We start from the raw sequence: 10,803 nt of genomic DNA, 5'->3' as shown, positions 1-10,803 counted from the left end.
AGCTGCATCCAAGCTCTGTTTGATTCCATGCCCAGGGGTATCAAGGCCGTTATTAGGGCCAGAGGTGGTTGTTCTGGGTACTGATTTCTCATGATCCATGCACCCAAACTTCGTGAAAATGTAATCACATGTCAGTTCTAGTATATTTGTCCAATGAATACCCGTTTATCATCTACATTTTTTCTTGGTGTAGCAATTTTAATGACCAGTAGTGAGTGAATGATTGCCCTGGCTCATCCGGATAGCCGCAAGTGCTGGTGACGTGTCAGTGATGCAGATTAGTATGACAGAGGCATCTGCTGTTGGCAGCGGACGGCGTGCCGACCGGACTGTGGAGCCGGAGCAGAGTGGCGGCCGTGGACACGTCAGCTGGCGGTGACGTATCGACCGCCTAGGTGGGGGGTGTCCGTGACGGCGGCATGACGGACGGGACAGCTGTGGCCCGGGTCAGCTGCGCAGCTGTGGCCCGTGGCCGCTGGGCGCGCGCCGCGCTTCCCGGAGCTGCGCTACGCAGAACGTTATCTGCCAGGGGAGGGCCTTTCCTTTCCATGCCTGCGCTTCTTTCCGCGAGTGCGCGAGCGCCGATATCGCGCGCTTCCTGCCGGCCGCGACCCCGGCTCCGGCCTGCCGCTGAGGTCGTAACCAGTAGCCAGTAGCCAGTAGCCGTCCAACCAGTCAGTGAGTGCGTCCCGCAGCCGCCAGCCGCCAGCCGCCGCCGTCATGCTCGTCCGCTCCAAAGCCGTCCTCGCCTTCTGCTTGCTCGTCGCGCTGCTGCCGGTACGTCGCGCTGCGCCGCCACTGTGCGCAAGTCTGCGTACCAGTGCTGTGCTTCGATACGACTTTTGACTCAGCAGCTTACGTCCCGTCTCGACAAGTCTCTTAATCTGCTAGATCTAGAGACTCGTGTTGGTACTAGCTCCGCGACGTGCCTCGCCGTTTTTAATGCAATACTGATTCAAATAGCAAGAGTGACTGTGAAACACGGACTACAATGTCTTCTAGAGGGGAGGTCACACGTAGCGATAGCTACTAATAAATAACTAAAACGTAGTCACGGGGGAGCGACGTCTGTCGGTAATACTTCTGCGACGAGCCTTGCAGCTGTCTTTCTCGCGTTAGGAATTAGTTTAGTATGATTTATTTCGTGACAGTATTGAATTTCCTTACTCGTTTCATCTGAGTCTTGCCTGCGCGTTGGTTGAATGATGGTGCCTTCTCACCCGTTTTTAACTATGCGGAAACGGATCCAAGCGATAACTTGCATCCCGCTCGCTAAATCATTACAAAATTTTGTAACTGGGGCCGATCAAGCAATACCTTTGAACGAGAACGTTTTCGCCGTTAACTATTAGCCTTACTTAAAAATCAGTAACATTGTTTTGTTATTTCCATGCATACTGCTACTGTATGGACTTCTGTTACAAATACAGCAAGAGTTTGTGTGATGCTAGGATTCAGTGCTACTTATTCCAGTGTTTGCAGAATTTGTCAAATACGAGGGTTGGAACTTTAATAGTGGCAACTATTTATTTACAGCTCGTACAAAATAAATACGTGTTTCAAAATTTTACTGACCTTCAAAGTGGTCATCAGCATTGTGTATAATCGGTTTCCAGCGATGTGGAAGTCGTAGGGCTTCAGTCCAGAGCCGCGATGCTTCTACGGTCGCAGGTTCGAATCCTGCCTCGGGCATGGATGTGTGTGATGTCGTTAGGTTAGTTGGATTTAAGTAGTTTTAATTTCAGGGGACTGATGACCTCAGATGTTAAGTACCATAGTGCTTAGAGGCATTTGGACCATTTGGAAGTCGTAGGATACTCTTAGCAGTGCCAGTTGTGTCGACAGTTTGAGTGGTGCGGTCTATTGCTCGACAAATGTGTAGCGAATGAGGTGTTGCCTTCAGTTTAGAAATCGAGTTGAACTTACGAGCCCTAGGTGCAGTAGGTGGTATAGCACTTAGCCGATTCATCAGTAAAACAAATCAGTAACAGCTTGCTCTGTACGTGCTTGAGCATTGTCCTACAAAATGATGGTCAGGTCTTGCACAAAGTGTCATCACTTCTGTCTCGAAGCTGGTCGTTGTTCGTGTTCCAAAATTGAACAGCATACAGACAGAAGTGGTGACACTTTCTGCAGGACCTTACCACCATTTTGCAGGACAGTGCTCAAGCACGTACGGTGCAAGCTGTTACTGATTTGTTTGACTGATGGGGCTGCTAAGTGCTACACCACCTACTGAACTCCCCTGACTAAAGCCTTCGTGATTTCAACTCTATTTCTAAACTGAAGGAAACACTTCACAGCATTCGCGCTTCAAAGCTGCTACAAATTTGTCAGGCAATAGACCGCGCCGCTCGAACTGTCAACACAACTGGCACTGCTAAGAGTATTCTACGACTTCCACATCGCTGGCAACGGGTTATACACGATGCTGGTGACTACTTTGGAAGTCAGTAAAACTTTGAAACACGTATATATTTTGTACGAGCTGTAAATAAATAGTTGCCACTATTAAAGTCCCAACCCTCGTATTAAGCAGAACTGTAGCTTCTTGTTGTGTGTAGTTCGTAGTTTCTCGGGTGTCCACTGCACTCACACCGCGCCAGCAGTCTCTGTACTGTATCAAGCGCGTATCGGGAAATACCGTGCTCAATCGAAGACAAGCATCGTTTGGTCAGACCTGCTCCGTGCAAGAGTTTTCCGTAAACCCAACACACGTGCGCTGTTCCACGAGTCCAGATATATAGGTCGTCTTGTTTCCTGTGTGGATTGTAACCGAACTCTGACGACAGTACACAAAGGAGGCGCCTTGTTAGTAGTAAGTGTCCACTTGCACTTCTTCAGCTCACATCAGAGATTGCTGAGTTGCGCAGATGACGAGAGAAGAATGCGCGCGACAGGAATATAGCAGCGAGTTGGGTCTGCATTGTGACATAGTCTACAGCAGAATAGTAAGCGCCATTCTAGAAGCATTTTCGTGAGTGCAGTTATGTGACTGTGACTGACATTAATGCGTTAGAGCGACGTAAATATATTAGATCGTCTCACCTCTTCACTGAACTGATACTTGTGAAATAATATCTGAACAAATTCTCAGTTGTTCTGTACTTGATGACTGCCGTGCAATAATTTATTAATACTGGTATTGCGTGTGCAACTGTTGAAATGCGTTATTTCTTCACAATAAACGATTAATTTTATTCATTTACTACCTTGCTGACAATGTTAGTGTGATTACGTAATGTGGATTTCACTAGAAGTTTCCTGGGTAATTCCGTGGTAGGTCAAGGTTTTGTTAAATCTGCAACACTTCCTGTACTACTGTTTGGTGGCAAATCAGCACAGTTAGCGTCATTAAATCTTCGCTGTATATTGTTCGTATTCAGGTATCTATTTTTTATTTTCATGTTAATAAAACAGTGTAAATTGTACAAACGTTACTCCTTTACTACGGAATGACCCTCTTCTTTCTCACTAGTGTTGTACAACAACGCCGGCCGGAGTGACCGTGCGGTTCTAGGCGCTACAGTCTGGAACCGCGCGACCTCTACGGTCGCAGATTCGAATCCTGCCTCGGGCATGGATGTGTGTGATGTCCTTAGGTTAGTTAGGTTTAAGTAGTTCTAACTTCTAGGCGACTGATGACCCCAGCAGTTAGGTCTCATAGTGCTCAGAGCCATTTGAACCATTTTTTGCAACAGCACTGACGTGCAACAGGGTTGACAATGAAGTCTACTGCCTATGTTACATGTTTTGTTCCGCCAATAACGTCGACCATACGCAGTCGCGGGGCGGAAGGGAGCGAGGGTATGACTCGTCCCCACTTCACCCCTTGCAGGCACTTTCCACGGCTGCTCACTTTACGGCCAACATGTCCGCAGCTTGTGGTCTACTGGCTAGCTTTGCTGCCTCTTGACCACGGGGTGCTGGGTTCGATTCCCGGCGGGTTGGGTATTTTCTCTGCCCGGGGACTGGTTTTTTGTGTTGTCCTAATAATTTCATCATTATTATCATTTGTAACAGTGACTAGATTGGATTGTGAAAAAAATGGACTGTGTAAAAGTTGGGATTCGTACGGGCGCTGATGACGGCGCAGATGAGCGCCCCACAAACCAATCATCATCAACGGTCACCATGCAACTGCAGCTCGCACTGGGCAGGAGGGAAGTCCATTATCCGCGCAAAACAAGTTGACATACACCTCGCACCCATCAGCCGTCGCTCCGAGTTGGTTCAAATGGCTCTGAGCACTACGGGACTTAACTGCTGAGGTCATCAGTCCCCTAGAACTACTTAAACCTAACTAACCTAAGGACATCACACACATCCATGCCCGAGGCAGGATTCGAACCTGCGACTGCAGCGGTCGCGCGGTTCCAGACTGATAATGCCTGACAGCGCAAACGAGGATGTATGAATGTTTCCGATAAATACCGTGACGTCACTCTAATGTTTGCTGTAAAAGTGAACACGTACGAGAAGTAGTCTGCATTTTGCGATTCTATTTCTCAACTCGCCTATCAAATAATTACGAGGAAAAAGAACACTCGGTATACATTGCAACGATCCGAAGAGAAAAGATTCCTAATTTCCTTCTTGATGTCGATGCCATCCTGATCTCTTTTCTTCACTTTTTTCAGGCACGGAATCATTGTAACACTGTTCGCGTCTTTGAATAATTGTGAGCATTGCATGTGCTATTTATCAAGTAAGAAACGTTTTGCGACTGCGAGAATTGTTAATGGAAAAATATGTAGCTCCTTTGTTAAAATTAAGGACATATTTGTGACACGCTTAGACACACTGCAGAAACCTGTACCATATATAAATTTCAAGTTTTTACTAGATTTTTGTTGTTGAATCGCACATTGAAGTAATTTTCTATCTTCATCGAGAGCGTGGCGTTGTGGTGACTGCTCGCAGGCCGTACTTAGTCGCGACAACTTCAGGGCTTGGAACCTGACCATAAATCGGAGGTACTTGGTTCGACAACCAGTGACGTACACAGGTTTCTGCGGTGGAGAGGTCCAGAAGAGGAACCACTCGGACTCGCCAGGTCAAAGAAGGAGCTATTGGATGAAATACGTAACTTGCAGTGCAAATCGCCGAAATGGCTCAAACAATAGGCTTACATTAGATTCGGAACAGCGTGGCATTACTATTTAATTTATTAGCTCGTTTGAATTGATGTTATATTTCGAATGAAAAAGCTTTGCCAATGACTGACTGCTGTTCCTTGATTGGTGGGGGGAGAGGGGGGGAGGGGGGGGGGGGACGGGCTGTGGCGCAGCAAGCCACAGCGAGAACCTGGCGGGGAGGAAGAACAAACAGACTGACTGGCTGTTGGGCCCCTACTACTCGATTCGCAGAAACTTCAGTCGCAAAGCTACTTTGATCAAATTGTAATCAGCTGTCTTTATTACTAACCACCTAACACAGTGATTCAAGTATTGCTGTTAGAGAACTATGTGTATCAATTCAAACAGCGTAACTCAGTGCGCAAATTACTCACGCAGTATTCATCCAATATCTGAGAATGAGAGCAATTTGCGAACATTACCAAATTTTTCATGTCATTTGAATTTTTTCCGAAACGTTTTGTCGCTGACTGCCTCAGAAAATGATGAAAGGAAAAAAAAGTTTATCGCGTATACTACTGTTTCGTCCGTGCAGTAAAACTGCACCATCGGGCATGCCATATTTGTTCATTACTTATGTACGACCAACTCTATTCGGAACACATTTTGAAGACAATATCCACATATATTACAGTTAACTGTGGTCTGTAATGAAACTACATACTACACTTCACGTAATTCATCCGCACTTGAGAGATGCAATATGTTTAAGGTTTGCGGTGAAACTTTATCAAATACAGAAGCGGAACGCGTTAAACATGGAGGCAAAGAATGTGTAAAGTGCGGGTGCTGTCTCGTATCTCTGTATTTGCACAGCGATGGAGATGAGCACTCTTTACTTCCTGGAATCGGTTATAACGTATTAACAGAATTTCAGTCCATATTACCAGGGAATTAAATAACTCCGAAATACGTCTTGCGGTAGTAAAGACAAATGTGGTTGAAACACAGTGTCTCTTATATAGTGATACTCGTTAAGTCTCGCTCGTTTACTTCTTTACTCATCCAGCGATCACCGACCCCTTGGGTCATGCTGTGTAGTCCCCACTGCCGTCTGTCTTTCTGCTGTTTCCGGCCAACTGACTACATTCAGAGCATCCGTCGCAATTAGATCTCTAAAATATTCACACTCTGTTCTTTTTCCGTTTACTCCAGTTTTTGTGGCTTGATTCACTCATTGGTATTTGCTGGTGTGCATATACAAGGATTTTTTCTTTCTCGCTGGAAAATTTTGTATCTTCGTATGAATGGTAAGTTGCGTTGTGGCTCGAAAAGTCAGCTGTACGCAACGGACGTCCTTAGGACACAATGTCGTGATTCTACTAAAACGCCCGCAGTGTACTGTTATCGATCAGCAGACGGCCTTGCGCTCGCAAACGAGATAGCAGCTTGGCATTTACACTATAGTGGCAGCGGCGTAGTCCTTCCTTTGCCCGTATGCTTTTTCCGCAACTACATGGTATGCGAGCGGATGTTGCTTTCATTTTCACTGCCCGGCTATCAAGCAGGGCATCATACAGTTGCAAGGCTTGTTCGGTCATTTTTCCCAAGTGCTTTGCGTCAGTGTCTCCTCCTGTAAGGCAGTGAGCTGGATTCCGAACCGGGAGGAAACAAGAGGGTGTCCAACTTAAACAGAACCATGCCTGCCAGAGCAGTGTACTGTTCATTTTAACTTTCGGCCGAGATATCTTTAGTATCCAAGTATATTAACATCTTTTTTTTTTTTTTTCCTTTTCAAATTGCTTGACTGGTAGTTGTTGTCGACTTGTTCATAAGCCGGTTTGAACTATAGGTGAACCTCGTTTGTCACTGACTCGAGAAGAAAGGAGGTAGTGGGTTTCTACCATAGAGTAGAAATACCTCTGGAGTAAGCATCCTGATGGGCAGAACTGATTTTGTGTCCGTCAGCATACAATGCCAGCCCGGTCACGTGATCTCGGGAGGCCGTTGGCTTGCCCATAAAACGCCTTGCACATTTTGAATTTCAGTACACGGGTAGTATAGATAGATTCTCTTTTCAAATGTCGTGAATTTGGTATAGACGTTTCGTAACCATCATAACAGTTTTTACTTCATCCCTGGAATAAACCGGATTCTAAGCTGTGAAGAGCTGCTTTCCAACAAGTGACACATGTCAGATGCATCCACTTGTTGGTAACTGGTTCAGCTATAGCTATTTCTCTATATTACACTACACTTAATTCTAATGCAGAGTCCGTCGTAGTAAATGTTTGCTGTGATAGCACAGCAAAAAGACATGATAGCAAGTTAGTGCCTCTAAAAGTGTGCGAAAAAAAATCGGATTTGCCGTGTACTAGCGATTGTACCCCTGTTGCTTCGATGTTTTTTCTTCAGTTGCTGAGTATTATTTTCCTCTTTCTTGTAGGCTAGCGCACAGTTTTGCTTGCTGCTAACACTTTGACGTATTTATTTAGCACCTTTTTATATACATGCTCGCACTACAGTGCAGACTGAAGCAAGTGAAAAATTTCGACCGCCGATTAATTGCAGGTACTACAACGCTATATATATATATATATACACGTTCCATTCCCCCACCCCGCTGAGGCGTAGCGCCGTATAATGATCCTGCCTTGGAGGCGGTTAAGTGGGAGATGTGTCACAAAGCTGGATAGTGACAGATGGTGACGCGAGACTGGACGCACACGTAATTTATGTATCAGCTGATAGAGGACAATACTGGATAGGGGGACCGTGATTTTAGTTGCGATTGTGCCCACTAGAGTGCACTAAAGTAATAGAATGTTTTTTATAAACTGTTCCAGTATTTCCATAAAGTATTGTTATGCCTTTTTGTGTATGTAAAATATTGTGTGTTTTAGCAGTATGAATGATGCTTGAGTGTGGTTTAAGGTTAATATTAAGATAATTGTTTAACTAGTTATGTAGTAGGATTTAGTGTCGGAACATTTCGAAGTAGTATGGATACGGACAAAGGGGATTTTTGTAGAATAGTTTTGTAAAGTAAGTTTATGGTAAAGGGAAAGTTAATTCAGGTATAAATAACAATAGTAAATAACTTAATCCATAAACAAAACTTTAGCATATTATAAAATTACGTTGGTAAAAAGTGCAGTCGTTAGGTTTACTATTTTGCGATTGGTTATTGCTGAAAAGCGCGGACTGACGCATGAGAGTGTTGTTTTGCTATTGACTGTTGAGTAAACTGACCAATGGTAAAGCAATATTCTTCACGCGCCGTTCTCTGCTGGTAGAAAAGACAAGACAAGAGTCGGAGCCTAGCCATGAAACAGTTCGGACGTGTGTAGTAGTAGTTCCGATGGAAATGATAAGTTGCCAGATCCAGCAGTGTTTCATAAATCAAAAGTGTGGTAAAGTGACGGCATAATTATTCCGATGGACGTGCAGAAATTTCGGAAATTTTAAGTGAATTTTGTGACGAAAAAAGAAATATATTCCGCGTGGCGTATTGAGTAGGTCGATGGCTAAAAACTGTGACTACATTCGGTACCGACAGACTTAATATTTGGCGAGCATTATCAATCAAAAACAATCTGTATTTTTGTAGCTATTACGTTTTCGGGAAATGCAACACCATAAAGTTGCTAACGTGAGTGAAAGGGATTGTGAGTGACTGTGTTAAGACTAGCACGGGCTTGGCAGTGATACTTGTTCACCTAAGTTTCAGAATATATTAATTGAGGCAACATTTCCAACCTTTCATTTCGAAAAGTGACTTAAATTGCGGCCTGGTTCACGTCGAAGTACAGTAGGTTTCACTCGGCTTTCCTACTGATGACCTGCTGAGATAATGTTCACAGGTAGGTGCAGGTCCGTCGTAAAGGGACGGAAAGAACCGCGCCGCCGACCCCCCTCTCCTCTCTCTCTCTCTCTCTCTCTCTCTCTCTCTCTCTCTCTCTCTCTCTCTCTCTCTCTCCGAACACACAAAAGGTTGCACGAACTTGCAAAACAGTTGCCCGTGTAACATTTATTTTAACTCTTCAGTATCTTTTGTCGAGGCATATACCATATAACAGCACCAAAGGATGTAGTCAGTGACACGCATGAAGGAACATGCCATTTTATGTACTAATATTTTATGCCGTTAATCAGTGGGCAAAGACAATAATAGGAAGGTAAAACCCAAGAAAGCTGCTGAATTTGTACTTTCATTTCACTATATATATATATATATATATATATATATATATATATATATATATGTGTGTGTGTGTGTGTGTTTTTCACAGATCTTCATTAGCATTGCTATTCGCAATGCTGACTTGCTGTTCACTTTCAGTTTTCTAAGAAACGTTCGCGTACCCAGACTTCGCAGCGCGATTCCTCAGGTACTAGCAATACAAAAATGGCTGTCACAAAATTTCGTCCTGCGCATATTTGGAGCAATAAATTGACATCAAAGATTTGCAATCTGGCACTGTAATCAGGTGTATGGTAACTATCTCTGTCAGAATATGGCAGTATTGCTCTGCAACTGGTGCAGTAGATAGCGTTTTGGATTAGGATGCAGGAAGTCGAGGGATCGATTCTGGGTCGAGGCTTGTTTGTTTTTATTTGCTAAAAGTAATCTCAGTGGCACAACCGTTATACCGCGGTTATACAGCGGTTAAAGTGGGTGTTATGGAAAACATTTGCAGTTAAAAACTACGAACACAGAAATTGAAATACAATCGTTTTCATTGGTCCGCTTTTGAAGAAACCTTTTGCACGTCATGGGCGCAAATTGTTCTGCACCACTGCATCCACAAGATACGAAACTTGTTATGTGTAAAGCATCCCCCATTGGTCCCACGTTCAGGTCCATTACATTTCTTTGCGGCCTTAGGTCACCAATAGGACCAGAACGTAATTTGCAAATAATTTCGATGGACCCATTCAGGGAGGATACATAGAAAACAGGTTTGGAATCTAGTAGATGCAGTGGCGCGAAACATTTTACGTCCACGACGCACAAAAGGCATCTTGAGAAGCTGACCAGTGAAAACGACTGTCCTTCGTTTCTGTGTTCGTAGTACGTAACTGCAAATGTTTTGTAAAAGATCCACTGTAATCTCTATATAGCGATTAGGACGCCACAACTATAGTATCATGCAGACTACTTTCGAAATATAAACGAATAAGCACCGACCCAGAATCGAACCCTTGCCCTCCCGCAGCCTAACCCAAAACGTCATCCACGGCACCAACTGCACAACACTGCTACTACATCCTGACAGAGATAGTTACTGTACACTTACAGTGTAGCCAGATTGGCAATCTTCAACGTATATTTACTGCCGGAAATATGCACACGACGAAATTCTGTGACAGACATTTTTGTATTGCTGGTATGTGCGGAATCGCACTGCGAAGTCAGATTGCACGAATTTTTCTTCACCCTATATGTATATTCTCTTTCCTGGTCTGCAAAACGCCGAATCCGACCGACGACCAGGAGTGGAATGTTTCGAAAAACACGAGATCACTTCTTCATCTAACATACATGTGAAGTATATTTCTGTTTAAAACAAACTGACAGTCAGTTACGCAGTTGCGTGCTATCAGAAATTTCTAAGGGGAAACAAATCTGATTTTTGCCAATCTGTTTTGGGGATCATCATTGTCAAAAAGAAGTTGCCAGTTTTTCGAGCGGTGGATTTCGGTTGCCTTTTATGTGTGTGAA

At 44.2% G+C, this 10,803-nt stretch overlaps 1 protein-coding gene across 1 annotated transcript in view; it reads left to right on the top strand.

Annotated features, from left to right (window-relative positions):
- The first annotated feature begins 452 nt into the window (after window positions 1-452).
- Window positions 453-10,803, top strand: part of LOC126345497 (syndecan) — a 153,608-nt gene continuing 143,257 nt past the window's right edge. Inside the window, exon 1 of the mRNA XM_050002107.1 lies at window positions 453-777. Within this exon, the coding sequence (XP_049858064.1) occupies window positions 721-777 (57 nt within the window). The 5' untranslated portion in view covers window positions 453-720. The remainder of the gene's footprint in view (window positions 778-10,803) is intronic.

The sequence above is a fragment of the Schistocerca gregaria genome, chromosome 1 (assembly GCF_023897955.1).
Source record: "Schistocerca gregaria isolate iqSchGreg1 chromosome 1, iqSchGreg1.2, whole genome shotgun sequence".
NCBI classification, from domain to species: domain Eukaryota; kingdom Metazoa; phylum Arthropoda; class Insecta; order Orthoptera; family Acrididae; genus Schistocerca; species Schistocerca gregaria.
Note: the sequence above shows the minus strand (reverse complement) of the source record. Positions and strands in the feature narration are given on the sequence as shown.